General features: G+C 38.7%; 1 protein-coding gene across 1 annotated transcript in view; it reads right to left on the bottom strand.

Moving 5' to 3' along the window:
• The window catches only part of IMPG2 (interphotoreceptor matrix proteoglycan 2), a 96,026-nt gene that overhangs the window by 69,169 nt on the left and 11,243 nt on the right, over positions 1 to 15,614 (bottom strand). The window contains exon 3 of the mRNA XM_006890038.1: positions 5,039 to 5,205. Within this exon, the coding sequence (XP_006890100.1) occupies positions 5,039 to 5,205 (167 nt within the window). The remainder of the gene's footprint in view (positions 1 to 5,038; positions 5,206 to 15,614) is intronic.

Raw genomic sequence — 15,614 nt, 5'->3', positions numbered from 1 at the left:
AAATTGAGGATCTACGCTTCCTCATTTGTAAAACGGGAAGGTTATTATTCTAAATATCCTCACAGTATTTACTCACTGCTTTTCTTACTCTGGGGAGTTTTGGTGGCATAATACAAAGGGAGTTCACTGCTAATCCAAAGAATGACCCTCTCTACTGGTTCAACTCCACCAGCTGCCACACACACACACACACACACACACACACACACACACAAAGATGGGTGATCTCCTCTAGTGTAATCTAGCCAGATCTCAGTTCTGGCTCAATGGTGATGGGTTGAATTGCATTTGCTTCTTACTCTATAAACTTTCCTAAAGTAATCACAACCACGCTTACGGTTTCAAATACTGCCTTGTTATTAGTTTTGGCTAGGTGACATCGAGTCAAGTATAACTCATAGCACCCCTAAACACATTGGATCTGAACCCCGTCCTATCCTGTGCCATCCTTACACTTCCTGACATACTAGAGCCCATTACAGTAATCACCGAAATACTGCCTTAGGGATGATTTCTTTTTTCTTTTTTAAATGTTGTTATTTTTTTTTTATATGTATACCATCAAATAGATCAGAACAGGAGGAGATTGCCCCTCCTTCTCCAATAGAACATCTGGTGTATTCGAACTGTGTGCCTCTAGGATTGCAGTGCAACTTCTTGCCACTAGTCCACCAGAGCTCTGGGGATGATTATTTCTAAAACTCTATCTACAACCCAGCTAACTCTCTCTGGATTAGAACCTAAATATCAACAATTCACTTTTCCCAAAGGCAACTCAAACATATTCAAACATAAACTCAGTCTTCTAGAATATCCCCAAAGCTGCTTCTCTGCCTGATTGTCTTGGTCAGACACCAGATCTAGGAGATTTCCTTGGCCATTACTCTACCCTGCCTCACTCCTCCAACCTGCCCCACTCCTCCAGCCTGCCCCACTCCTCCAGCCTGCCCCACTCCTCCAGCCTGCCCAACTCCCAATCCAAGCAGTCACAAGCCATACAGCTTGTATTTTTATGTAAATAATAGGTCCCTTCTATTTTGATTTGCTAACCTCATCTTGTCCCTGGGGGGGTTTTCCTTAAATGCAGTTACACAAAAATCTAGTTTTGGATTTAACTATCTTATATATTTGTTAAAAGGCACATTGCCATGGGAAAGTCTGCTGTTAGGGACCTCTCCAAAGTGCTGAAGAGCAGTGGTGTCTCTCTGGAGACTAAGGGGCATCTGATACAGGCCATGGTCTTCGCAATCACCTGTTATGCATCAGAGAGTTGGACAATGACCAAGGAGGATAGAAGGAGAATTGATGCCTTTGAGCTATGGTGCTGGCGAAGAGTATTGAGAATACCATGGACTGCTAGGAAAGCAAACAGATTTGTTCTGGAAAGGGTTAAACCGGGTGGCTCCTTGGAGGCAAGGATTCTGAGGCTCCGTCTAACTTACTTTGGACATGTTGTGAGGAGAGACTGGTCCTTAGAGAGGGACATCATGCTTGGGAGGGTGGAGGGACAGCGCAGGAGAGGAAGGCCCTCTATGAGGTGGATTGATTCAGTGACTGGGATAATTGGGATGGGAGTGTCAGAGACAGTGCGATTGGCACAGGACAGAGCGGAGTTTAGGGCTGTTGTACATAGGGTCGCTATGAGTCGCAGGCAACTCGACGGCACATAACAACAACAACAACATATATTTGTTGTGTAACATAGTATAAGGAGCTTAATTACTGTTATGCATAATCCTTTTCTGCATAATTTGGATATTACCACATAACTATGAGGTTGCCATTTATTAGATACAATGGTTTTTAATACATAGTCTTGTACTTGTTGTTGATGTTGTTATCTGCTGTCAAGTCACTTGCAGCTCATACCAACCCTATGTATAACAGTCCTGAACCCTGCTCTGTCCTGTGCCAACCTTATTGTCTCTGAAACACCTACCCCTTTAACCCCCAGTTACTGAGTCAATCCATCTCATCCAGGGTCTTCCTCTCTAGTGCTGTCCCTCCACCCTCCCAAGCATGATGTCCTTCTCCAAGGACTGATCGCTCTTTGCAATATGCTCAAAGTATGTCAGATGAAACTTCAAAATTTTCATTGAATAAAGGGTAGCTATTTATACAGAACCATTAATATACACAATGTTTTGGCTTAAAACATGAAGTGTCATGATTTAAAAATCCTTTCATTTTAAAACATGAAAAAGCTAATACAAAATAAGTACAATTTTGTAAGCCTGAAAATTTATGTTGGATTCACTCATGTTTATTATACCTTCTTTTTCTCCTCAACTTGCCCTCACTTAATGAAAACACCTTCTATAAAGTGAGAGTTAAAACAAAACCAAACTCTACTAGGTAAAAAATATAGGAAGAATAGAAGAATATATGTTATTACTCTAAGGCATGCTGATCTGCTTCAATAGACTCAAATTAAAAGTATTTCAGTTATTCAATCAGTAATTCTTTTCTCAACCACTCATACAGTACATATTTGTCGTCACTCACTCACTCATTGCCATAGACTTCAGCAGGTTTTTAGGAGTCCTAGCAATTCCACTACTGAGAATATATCCTAAAGAAACCAGAACTGCCACCCAAGGAGATATATGCACACCTATGTTTATTGCTGCTTGGTTCACAATAGCAAAGAGGCAAAAAACAACCCAAATGCCCATCAACAAACAAATGGATAGAGAAGCTGTGGTATATCACCAAATGGAATACTACACTGCACTGAAAAACAAGGAACTCATGAATTCTTATACAAAATGGGTGACCCTGGAGGACATTATGCTGAGTGAAATATCTCAGTCACAAAAGGACAAATACTGCATAGTGCCACTGTTGTAAAACGGGATTGACATAGGGGTTGGGGGAAACCTAAGAAAAGAGGGAATAAATAATGTATACTGCATTGAAACTAATCAGGGAGAGAACTATTTAAAAGGAATATAGGATTAGGTACTATTTTCATGACAAGATTCCAGAAAAAGAAATGTATAGTAAAGTGAACTGTGGACTTGAGGTGGGGAGAATTGAATAACAATGAAAGATTTTTTTTTCTTTTCAAAGAAAACAGCAAACTAGGGGGGAGAGGTAGGCAGGGAGGAAAATGTGCAACAATGAGTGAAGGGGCAAAAATTAAATGGGAAGAATATGTTGTAAATAAATAAATATATATAATTTAAAAATTAATTTTTAAAAAAATTTGTAAGTTACAGCAATTAGGAAGAAAGCATGTGGTTGTTACTTAAAAACTTTTACCTTATTCCAGCAAACATCTATTGCATCTCTGCTATGTAATGGGAGTGTAAAAATAAACAATTAATGACAGAACTCTTGTATTCTAGTGGAGAAATTAGTCATATATGTAACTAATGGCAATAAAGTGTAAATATTATATAAAGACTGAATGAAGCTCAAAATATTATGGGGAAAAATCAGTAAAAGAGAAACAATTGTGCAAGTCAACCCCACTAGACTGGAGACTGGTTCCTTACAAAGAAGCTGAGGACAGGAAGGACTGTGATAGATGCGCAGGTGATCCAGGGTGTATCAGGCACCATCTACCACTTGTGTCAGAACACATTTTCTTGTCATGATTACTTATATGCTTCTTGAAAAGAGCCAGGTGAGCAGGTAATTACCCTGTACCTTAACTATAAATAAACTGATGTCTCAAATATATAAACAAATAATTCATTAAATTGTATTTATACTTCACTAAACCTTTGTTCATTAAGCTGTGTTCTTTTCTTTATTATTTTATTATTATTATTATTATTAATTTCCGTAAACATGTACAGAGATTTTGGCATTCCATTCATTTGCACTTTTCTCCCCACCCACGCCTCCCCAACCCCCAGTTCGCTCCTCTCCTTGAAAAGCAAAAGACAAACTCCTTCTTTGGTACACAATCCCCCCGCGTGGACATCCCCACTCACTTTCCAAGAATACTCCGCTCTGCAACCCTCATTCTGCACTCCTATGATAATCATAATGCCCTAAAATATATCCATTTTAAACTATTCTCTCCCTCATCGGCTTCAATGCAGTAAACATAATTTATCCAGTTTTTCTCAGTCCTACCCCCACCCCAATGTCAGCCTCATTCTACAACAGTGGCATCATATAATATTTGTCCTTTTGTGACTGAGATATTTCACTCTAAGCTGTATTCTTTAACTTAATCAAATTCACTCTGAATCGCGAAATACATAAAACAGGCAAAAATGTTGGATTTGCTCAGTACTATTTCAAATATTTGCATTCATGAACAAGACTGAGGCTCTAACCTGGTTTAATAATGTTTATTATAAAATCCCAAGTGAAAAACTAATAAATAGATAAGACAGGTGAAAGATGGATTGAGAAATCATGGTATATTCACACAATGGAATACTATGCAGCACACAGAAGCAATGATTTTGTAAATATTATCGAATTTGGGAGGGACTGGAAAGCATTATGCTGAGTGAACTAACTCAGTCCCACAAGGATAAATATTGTATAAAACTATTATTGTAGAATGAGTATAAGGATCCCAGAGGAGTGTAAGAGGTTGGAAGCAGAGGGGTGAGGATGTGCAGAAGAAGGGGAGGATTAATCATGGGGTTGAGTCGGGGGGTGTGAGGGAAATTGAAAGAATTTGTTCTTGAAAACAATGTATTCAAATTTTATAAATAAACTAGTAGGGGGAAAAAAGATGGATGAAAGAAAAGGCAATATACAACAAAGATTTCAATAGACATTTTAAGTAATTAACCAGTTTTAACTAATCTTATAAAGCAAAATGGTTGAATGAAAATACAATATGATTTGTAAACTTTCACTGAAATAAAAGGAACTTTTTAAGAAAGTAGGCTAGATTAGGAGAGGGGGAAAGCCAGAACTAAAAAAGAGTAGGTCACATACTATAGCAACTTAATGGAATAGTATTAATTCCAAGAAAGTAATCCAGAGATTTGCCTTCGTCTTTCTTCTTTCAGGTCTTTACTATAGATTAGCATTTCTACAACCGTCTTATCACTGCACTTACCTTCATAATCAAGCTTTGGTGTTCCACAGACTGACTAAATTGAGCACCCATTTCAAATATACTTGTGATTCCATTCTCACACAAATTCATCCAGTGACGATATTCCTCTCGCCCAGGAAGTCGATCCCAAAAAGTCTTAAAGGCTTCCCAGACAGCTTCTTGACACACTAGGGGTAAAAAAGGACAGGGGTATATGAAAGTTCTTCTCTGGAATCTCAGTGATCAGAAACCAATTTGTTCAGACTGCCCCAAGACACTACTGCCCAAATTGTCCCTTCTTAGGAGATATGGAAATGATTCTCACTCCAAGTCCTTCCCTACGTGTGGTTTAAACTTTTTAGATCAGAAGAGAACTTGTATTCCTCATTCCCTTTTTAGGGGATTGAATTAGAAGGGCTTTTGCCCACCTCTTCAAAAGAACTCATTCATATTTTTCCAAGTGAAGTGGATGTGTGTATTTTGTATATAAACCAGTACATTTCTTTAATAGGCAATGCTATTTTAACATTACTAGATATTTACAGATGTCTTAAAGCCGCTTAACTTCTCCAAATAGCAGCTTGCCTGCCTTTCAAGATGACTCAGGAAGGAGATAAATTATATGCCCTGGATGCCCTGTAAATAGCCTAGACCTTAAAAATACAATGACATAATTGTACTTATAAACTCCTTTAAAAATTTTTAATCACAAATCCCTAAGTAAAAAAGAAACTTTTAAAATATTCTCAGAAAAGATAATATAAGGGATTGAATAAATACTCTAATTATACTAATTAGTTAATTATACTGATCAATGGCAATTAATGTTATAAACCAAAGTGTCTAAGAATGATTGCATGGGGGGGAAAAAAATCAATGATTTGTGAACCTTCACCAAAATAAAACTAAAAGAAAAAAATTTTTTAACTCCTCAAAGCTCATACTAAAAAAAAAATATTCACTCTTGTAGGGTCAGAACCAACTCACAGCTGAACTGGAGGGTGTTTTCAGAGGCTGTCAATCACAAGTGAGGAGCTTGTTCATTCTCCCTTGCAGCCAATGATAGATTCAAACTGGCCACCTTTGCATTAGTTGTACAACACCATACAACTACAAGGGCTTCCATTCAGAGCTAACAAAAACTTAAAATTACTTCATAAAGTCAAGAAGGACAATGTTCAACTAAAATTATCCTCCCCAAGCCACTATATTTCACTTTGGAAAAGAGACGATAAATATGAGTTCTTTTTTTTTAATATCTAAAAAGATTACATTCAGGGGTCAAGTACTGCTATATTAAAAAAAAACTGATTTTTAAAAAACCTTAATTGATCTGACTGCTAAATTATTCCACAGCACCAAATCTGAGAGGGAGATAAAGAGGTCGTCTGCTATTTCATACAGCACTGGGCAAATTGTTCTTCTAGAAAAAGGTTGGTCTGTCTTGGAGAGGGTGAAACCAAGTTTCTCCTTAGAGGCCAGGATTTTGAAGCTCCATCTCACATACTTTGGCCACATGGCCAGGAGGTACCAGTCCTTGGAGAAGGATATCATGCTTGGAAGGATAGAGGGACAGCACAGGAGAGGAAGACTCCAGATGAGACTGATGGAATTTAGGTTGTTTATTTTTCATTTCAATGAACATCTACAGAGATTTTGGAATTCCATTCATTCATTGTTGCACCCTTCTCCCCACACAAACTCCTCCCCCCCTTTGCTCCTCTCCTTGAAAAGCAAAAGAAAAACTCCCTCATTGGTACACAATCCCCCCTCTCCCCCCCCGTACCTCCCCAAACCCCAGAGGTTTTTGAAAGGCAGTTGAGACTGCCCATCCTTTTCCTGCAAAGTGGCTGATGGCCTCGAGCTGCGTGCCCTTGGGATTACAGCACTGCCACTAGGCCACCAGAGCTCCCTTAGTGTAAAACAATTTGTACTTCTAACCCAAAAGTTGTGCATTTCTAGCAATTCATGTCTACCAGTGGCTCTGAGAGAGAAAGACAGGTCATCTCCATGCAATTTACAACCTTGCAAACCCAATGGTAGGTTGATATGAATTGGAATCCACTCAATGGCAATACATTTGAGGATTTTTTAAATCTTCTTTATTTGCTAAAGTATTTTGTAAACTACAAGGTAATACATGACTTTCAGATGTTGTTGTCCTATTGAGCTCTGTTTGTCACAGTTGTTAGGTGCTATTGAGTGGATTATAACTCATATCGATCTTATGAACAGCCGATCTGAACACTGTCCTATCCTGTGCCATCTTCACTAGATACACTAGAGCTCATGGTGGCAATCACCACATAAATCCACCTCATTGAGGGTCTTCCTCTCCCTCATTGACACTCTCCAAGGAACAGCCCCTCCTAACAACATGCCCAAAGTATGTGAGGTAAAGTCTCATCATCCTTGCTCTAGCTGCACCCTTTCCAACACATATTTATTTGTTCTTTTGGCCATCCATGAGATGTTCAGTGCTCTTCTCCAATGCCACAGCTCAAAGGCATCAATTCTTCTTCTGTCATCCGTACTCATTGTCCAGCTCTCAGATGCATGGCAAGTGATCAGAAAACTATGATCTGAATCATGGGTTACTGTGATACTGAAAATTTGTAGGTTATGCTGAGCTCTGGTAGTCTCATTATTTTATGAAAGAAAATAATTTGGGGGAGGGGAAACTCTTAAGTTTTAATATTGTTATTATTATCAAATCAAGTATGACTAATAATGACTCTATGAAGAACAGATCTGAACTCTGTCCTATCCTCATCATCTCTGAAACATTTGAGCCATTACTGCAGTCACTGCATCAATCCATATTGTTGAAGGTCTTCCTGTCTTTCACTGACCCTTCTACCTTTCAAAGGAATAGCCATTTCGAACAACATGTCTAAAGTATGTGAGACAAAGCTTCATCATCCTTCCCTTTAAAGAGCCATCCAGCTGCACGATTTCCAAGATATATTTACTCGTTCTTTTGGCAGTCCATGCAATATTCAGTACTCTTCTCATACACCAAAGTTCAAACGCATCAATTCTTTTATTATTCTTATTCATTGTTCAGCTCTCAGATGCATAACAAGTGATTCAAAAGACTATGGCCACCAAATACAATCAGAAATGCACAATCTAAAGAGGATAACATTGATGCATGGCACCTTCTAAAGATTAAATCCATATGTGCATCAAAAACTTTTTACAACAGAGTGAAAAGAAAACCTACAGACTGGGAACAAACATTTGGTAATACCATCTCAGACAGAAGTCTTATAACAAAAGTTTACAGAATATTCTTGGGCCTCCACGAGAAAAAGACTGATAACCCAATTACAAAATGGGCAAAAGACATGGAAAGAATGTTCACAGAGGACAATACTCGAATGACAATCAGACACATGAAGAAATGTTCCAAATCACTGGCAATAAGAGAGATGCAAATCAAAACCACAATGAGGTACCATCTCACTCCAGTAAGAGTGGCAAAGTTTAACAGGGCAGCAAGTAATAGATGTTGGAAGGGATGTGACGAGAAAGGAACTCTTGCAAATTGTTGGTGGCATTGTAAAATGGAGCAACCTCTCTGGAAGGCAGTTTGGCACTTCCTCAAAAAGCTGACCATAGAAATTCTATATGACCCAGCTATTCTACAACTTGGAATATACCCTGAGAATATGAGAACTGAGGCACAAACTGAGATTTGTACACCAATGTTCATAGCAGCATTATTCACCATCTCAAGAACATGGAAACAGCCCAAATGTCCAACAACAAATGAATAGATTGAGAAATTATGACACATTTACACAATGGAATACTATGCAGCACACAGGAGCAATAACTTTGTAAATTATTGTCTAACTTGGGAGAGACTGGAGAGTATTATGCTGAGTGAACTAACTCAGTCCCATAAGAATAAATATATAAAACCATTATTGTAGAATGAGTATAAGGATCCAGGAGGGGTGGGAGAGGTTGGAAGCAGAGGGATGTGGATGTGCAAGGGGAAGGGGAGATTAATCATTGGGTTGTGGATGAGGGAAATTGAAAATATTTGTTCAAATTTGTATTCAAGATTTGTAAATAAATAAGTGGTGGGGTCAGGGGGGAAGACCATGGCCTGAATCAGGTTCACCTGATTCAGTCTTCAATTGACATATTTTTCCTTAATAATTTGGAGAGGGCCCTAGAATGTTCTTGCCAAGTGATATACTTTCTTGATCTCCTGATTGCTGGTATCAGCAATAGACCCAAGTAAGAAGTCACTGACAGTTTCAATCTTTTATCCATCTATCATGATGTTGCTTATTATCCACTGGTGTAGATTTTTGTCTGGTTAATGTTGAGATGCAACCTATATTGAAGGCAATTGTCTTTATTCTTCTGTAGCAAGCACTTCAAGTCCACCTCATTTTCAGCAAGCAAGGTTGTGTCATCTGCATAAAGTAGATTGCTGATGAGTCTTCTCCAATCCTGGTGCCATATTCTTCCTCAGACAGTACAGGTTCTTGAATTATTTGCCCAATGTACAGATTGAATAGGCATGGAGAAAGGATACATCATGATGCACATCTTTCTTGATTTTAAACCATGCCAAGTCAGAAGAGACTCTGAAAATTAACAGATGCCGATCTTGGATGTTAGAAAGGGATGCCAGAAGAAATGGAATATTTCACTAGAGTGCTGAGAAGCCAAGAAAAAAGGGAAGAAATGCTGAAGTAAAAGTATTGAACAGAAGATTTCAAAGGGCAGCTCAGGAAGACAAAGCAAAGCATTATAACAGAATTTACAAAAAGCTGGAGTTATAGAATCAAAAGAGACTAACTAGCTCAGTATTAATCAAGCTGAAAGAACTGAAAAAGAAATTCAAGTCTCAAGTTGCAAAACTGAGAGATGTTATGAGCAAAATCCTGAAGGATCCAGGAAGCATCAAAAGAAGATGGAAGGATTACACAGAGTCACTCTACCAAAAAAACTGGTTGATACTGAAAAATCTCAGGTAGTAACATATGACCAAGAGCAAGAAATGAAGGAAGAAGTTCAAGCTACACTGAAGACATTGGCAAAAAATAAGGCTTCAAGAAACAATGAAATACCAAGTGACATGTTTCAAATAACAGATGCAGCCCTGGACATGCTTATCAGTCTATGCCAGGAAATTTGGAGAACAGCTGCTTGGTCAACTGACTGGAAGAGATCCATATTTGTTCCTTTTCTAAAGAAAGGAGCTAAAACAGAGTACAGAAATTATTGAAGAGTATCATCAATATCAAATGTAAGCAAAATATTGCTGAAGATCATCCCAAAATGACTATAACAGTACACTGACAAAGAACTTCCAGAAATTCAAGATAGGTTTAGATGAGGCCATGGCACCAGGGATATCATCATTGATATCAGATGAATACCAAAAGTGATTACCCGACTGAAAACAGTGAATACCAAAAGAATGTCTATTTGTGCTTTATTGACTATGCAAAGGCATTTGACTGTGTGGATCATAATAAATTATAGCTAACATTGAGAAGAATGAGAAACCCAGAACACTTTATGATACTCATACAAAACCTTTATGTTAGACCACAAAGCTGTCATCCAAGTAAAGCAAGGGAATACAGTATAGTTTAAGTTTGCATATAATTCAAAATTTATTAAAATTGAAACTTTACCTACTTTTCAGGGTTAAACTTAATCTTTGATAATAAATTCAAACCATACAGCATACAAAAGAATCCAGAGAGGACTGACATAGGCAGAAACGTCACAGCTCTTCCATTGTTAGACTTGAAATTCAGAAATGAAAACTTAGCAAATTTCAAAATACAATATACAGATGAAAGTCTTGGTAAATGAAAATAAATATAAAAAACAAAAGTAAGTTAATGTCTAAGAGCCTAACATTGAAATGAAGAACAATTGATTATAATTGGAACCAACTGCTAGCTGACCCTCCAATGGGTTTTCAGAGGCTGTAAATCCATTACACCACCAGAGCTCCCTAATAATAAAATGTGTCCTGTCTCCATACCTTTTCAACCTGTATGTGGAACAGATCATCTGGGAGGCTGGGCTCTATGAGGGAAAATGTGGCATCAGGATTGGTGGAAGATCTATAAACAATCTGCGTTATGCGGATGACACAACCCTGATTGCTGAAACTGAAGAGGACCTGAGTCACTTGCTGCTGAGGGTCAGGGACTGCAGCCTTCAATATGGATTGAGACTCAATGTCAAGAAGACAAAGATTCTCACCACTGGACAAATTGGCAGCATCACAATGGATGGTAAAGAGATTCAGATTGTTCACAACTTGAGTTTGCTTGGCTCCACAGTCAACACTCTTGGCACCAGTAGCCAGGAAATTAAAAGACGTAGAGGGTTAAAACAAGCAACTCCTTGGAGGCAGAGATGCATGATAGAACCCAATCACAGGTGCCAAAGTTGAGGGCAAGGGGGAACCAACACTGAATCTGTGACTTCTGTAATAGGAAGTGTCTTTCATCTGCTCTTCTGGGTAAAATGTTTATCTGCCAGATATTGTTCCAAAGCTGAGAATCTAAATTAAGACAGACTAAGGAGAAGGATTGGCCATCCACTTTCAAAATAGCAAGCCTTTGAAAACCCCCTATGCTAATACTATGAAGATTCTAAAATAACACATAGAATAATATCTGCATGATCTTACAGTAAAGATTTCATAAATAGTACATAAAAAGCAACAAATATATAAAAGCAAAGCAAAACACAAAGATTTTTTTAAAGCCAAAACCTTTTGTTCATCAAGAGTCTATTACTAAAAATTATCCCTAGAAGAAAATATTCAGAATTGGTAAATAAATTTGATGTCATGAGTGTACTGTTTATAATGACTTTTCTAGGTATGGTTATAACTTCCATCGCATAACTGGGTTGTTATTGTTGTTAGGTTCCACCAAATTGAGTATGACTCATATTGACCCTGTGAACTACGTATCTGAACCCTGTCCTATCCTGTGCCATCTTCACGTTTCTTGAAATATCCGAGCCCATTACAGCAGTCACTGTGCCAATCCACCTGGTCAAGGTTCTTCCTCTCTGTCAACCTTCCATCCTTCCAAGAATCATGTCTTCAAGGAGTAGCCCCTCCTAGCAACATACCCAAAGTTTGTGAGGTAAAGACTCATTATCTTTGCCTCCAAAGAGTACTTAGACTGCACTCTCTCAAAAACATAATAGTTTTTTCTTTTGGCCATCCATGGGATGTTCAGTGCTTTTCTCTAACACCACAATTCAAAGGCATCAATTCTTCTGTCATCCCTATTCATTATTCAGCTGTCAGATGCATAGCCAATAACTGGAAAGACTGTGGCCTGAATCAGATGTACCTTAGTCCTCAAACTGACATCATTACTCCTGCATAATTTGAAGAGGTCCTCATGACTGGAGGAAAATCTAAAATATAGTATATAAAATAATCATTATGAGATCAATCAGTTATTCCCCTCCTATCAAGTTATATTGAGCAAGATTATCAGCAAGGTTTGAATCTTGCTACTGGCAAGGAAGAGGAAGCAGAGTGTAGAGTGTGTCCTTCAAGAGGGATAGATTCTTGTGCCAGTCAGACCAGGATATACGTGAGAGTAGCAGCCACCTCGGCAGAGAACCAGAGACCAATATAAGACACAGCTGACTTGGAGCCAGAGCCAGAGACCTTTGACGAAACTTTCCGGAGGACTGGATGGATATGCCACAACTGGCAGGACTAAGGGAACTTTCTAACACTTACCTAAGCCATGAGGCTGAAGTTCAAAGGTCCTGCAACATTTGAGACGTTTTCAAGAGGAATTAGAGCCTGTTGCCAACCAGAATTGTAACTGTTAACTTCTTTAATAAACTTTTTAACTGTGCATATAGTTCTGTGAGATCTGTGTGAAATGGATTTTGGACTCTTTAGTAGAGCAATCCAATTGGAATGGATTTAGTAGAAATATGTGGAAGATATTGGTGGTCATGTTTGACCTTTTGGGAATTGGTTTTGTACTGTGGATGTTCTTGACAGGGCAAATTTCCCTTTGTGGAATTAGTTGAAGTCAAAGGCCATTCCCATGTCACCTATATTCTTTGTACAATAAGGTACTTAAAGGATGTCTACAACTCAGTAAGAGAGAGGATACAATCCTGACACAATCCCTTCCTGACTATAAACCATGCAGTGTCCCCCTGCTCTATTCATATAGCAGCTTCCTGGTCCAGGTATAGTCTTCCCATGAGCACAATAAAGTGCTCTGGGACTCCCATTCTTCTCAATGTCAGACACTACTTGTTATGATCCACATAGTCAAATGCCCTTACATAGTCAATAAAGCACAGCCAGGATCGACCTGACAACAGCAATGAGAGTGCATCAGGGTTGTATTCTCTCTCCGTACCTATTCAATCTGTATGCTGAGCAAATTATTTGGACTCTATAAGGAGGAATGTGGCATAAGGATTGTAGGGAGACTCATCAATAATAACCTGCATAAAGTAAATTATACAATCTTGCTTGCTGAAAATGAGGAGGACTTGAAGCTCTTATTGCAGATCAAGGAATACATTCTTCAATACGTATTGCATCTCAATGTCAAGAAAACAAAGTTTCTTACCACTGGACAGACAGGCAACATCATGATAGATGGAGAAGAGATTGAAACTATCAACAACTTCATCTTACTTGGATCCACAATTAACACCCCTGGTACCAGCAGTCAGGAAATAAGGAGACACATTGCACTAGGAAAGTCTGCAGTTAGGAACCTTTCCAAATTACTGAGGAGTAATGATGTCAATTTGAGGACTAAGGTATGTCTGATTCAGGCCATAGTTTTTCTGATTACTGATTAGGCATCTGAGAGCTGGACAATGAATAGGGATGACAGAAGAATTGATGCCTCTGAGCTGTGGTATTGGAGAAGAGCACTGAATATTCCATGGAAGGCCAAAAGAACAAACAAATATATCTTGGAGAGGATGCAGCCAGAGTGCTCTTTGAAGGCAACAATGATGAGACTTCACCTCACATAGTTTGGGCATGTTGCTAAGAAGGACCATTCCTTGGAGAAGGACATGATGCTTGGAAAGGTGAAGGGTTGGCAAAGGAGAGGAAGACCCTCAATCAGGTGGATTGACATGGTGGCTGCTGCAATGGGCTCTAGTGTGTCAGGAAGTGTGAGGATGGGACAGGATAGGACAGGGTTCAGTTCTGTTGTTCAAAAGGTCACAATGAGGGGACCTCTGGTGGCCTAGTGGCAAGAAGCTGCACTGTAATCCCAGAAGTATGTGGTTCGAATCCACCAGATGTTCTGCTGGAGAAGGAGGGACAATCTCCTCCTGTACCAGTCAGACCCAATTTGACGGTACACATATGAAAAAAAATAATAATTTTTTTTAAAAAAAGCAGAAAAGGTCACAATGATTCATACTCAACTAGGTGGCACCTAATAACAACAACTCAGTAATAATAAAAATAAACAATAAAAACCAATGAAAGATTGAAAGAAGAGATACAAATATCTAACGAGCACATGAAAAAAATGGTCACCATCATTCAATCTTCAGATAAATGCAAACCAAAGCATTTGCACACAAACACGAGTGGCTGAAGTTTTTAAAACAGATAATACCAAATTTTGGCGAGGTAAGTTAAGTATATTTTACTTATCAGTAGCATAGTCCATAGGGAGTTGCACGGCTGACCCAAAGGTGGCACCTTTCTGGAAATTTGAATCCACCTGTAGCTTTGCATGAAAAAGATGGGCAATCTTCTCTTGTGGGATTTAAAGCCTCAGAAACCTGCTGCAAGTCAGCTATAATTCAGTTCTAACTAGATGGCAACTAAGCATAACAGAAATACCACAAGAAGATGGTTTTAACAAAAGAAACATAGTTTCTCAGTTTAGAAGGCTCAAAGGAAAAACCTTAAACTTTTTGCTGTTGAGTAGACAGCAACTCATAACTGACCCGTCAGAGGGTTTTCAGGAGCCATAAATTGTGTTGCAGGAAATTATCAATCTTTCTACCATAGAACAACTGATGAATTTGAACTGCCTGCCTTTGGATCGGCATCATAACTCTTTACTTTCAAGGTTACCAGAGCTCACATTTAGGAGGCAAGAAGTCTGAATTCTGAGCGTTAGCTGCAGGAGAAGGCTTTCCTTCTCGATTATCTTTTGGGAAGATACTTGTCATCAATGTTCCCCTGGGTCTAAGCGTTTTCCAGCACAAGGGCCTTGGGTCTAAATGATGTATTCCACTCCAAATTCCTTTTTCTGGATGGTAGCAGGTATCCCCTCTCTACTTGCTTCTCTCTTATTTTATCTCTTATAAGATGAAAGGTGATGTCATAGATCGAATTGTTGTCCTCTAAAATACACGATAAGGGAGTTCTGGTGGCTTAGTGGTAAGAAACTGAGCCATAATCCCAAAAATGTGTGTTCTAATCTACCAAGCTGCTCAGTGGGAAAAGGATGGGAAATCTTTTCTCTTTTGGCTTACTGCCTTTGAAAACCCACAAGAGAGTCAGCTATGAGTTGATTCTGACTCAAAAGCACACAACAACAACAATATATATATATATATA

Source organism: Elephantulus edwardii, unplaced genomic scaffold (assembly GCF_000299155.1).
Source record: "Elephantulus edwardii isolate Elephantulus edwardi_28Jun2011 unplaced genomic scaffold, EleEdw1.0 scaffold00085, whole genome shotgun sequence".
Taxonomy (NCBI): domain Eukaryota; kingdom Metazoa; phylum Chordata; class Mammalia; order Macroscelidea; family Macroscelididae; genus Elephantulus; species Elephantulus edwardii.
Note: the sequence above shows the minus strand (reverse complement) of the source record. Positions and strands in the feature narration are given on the sequence as shown.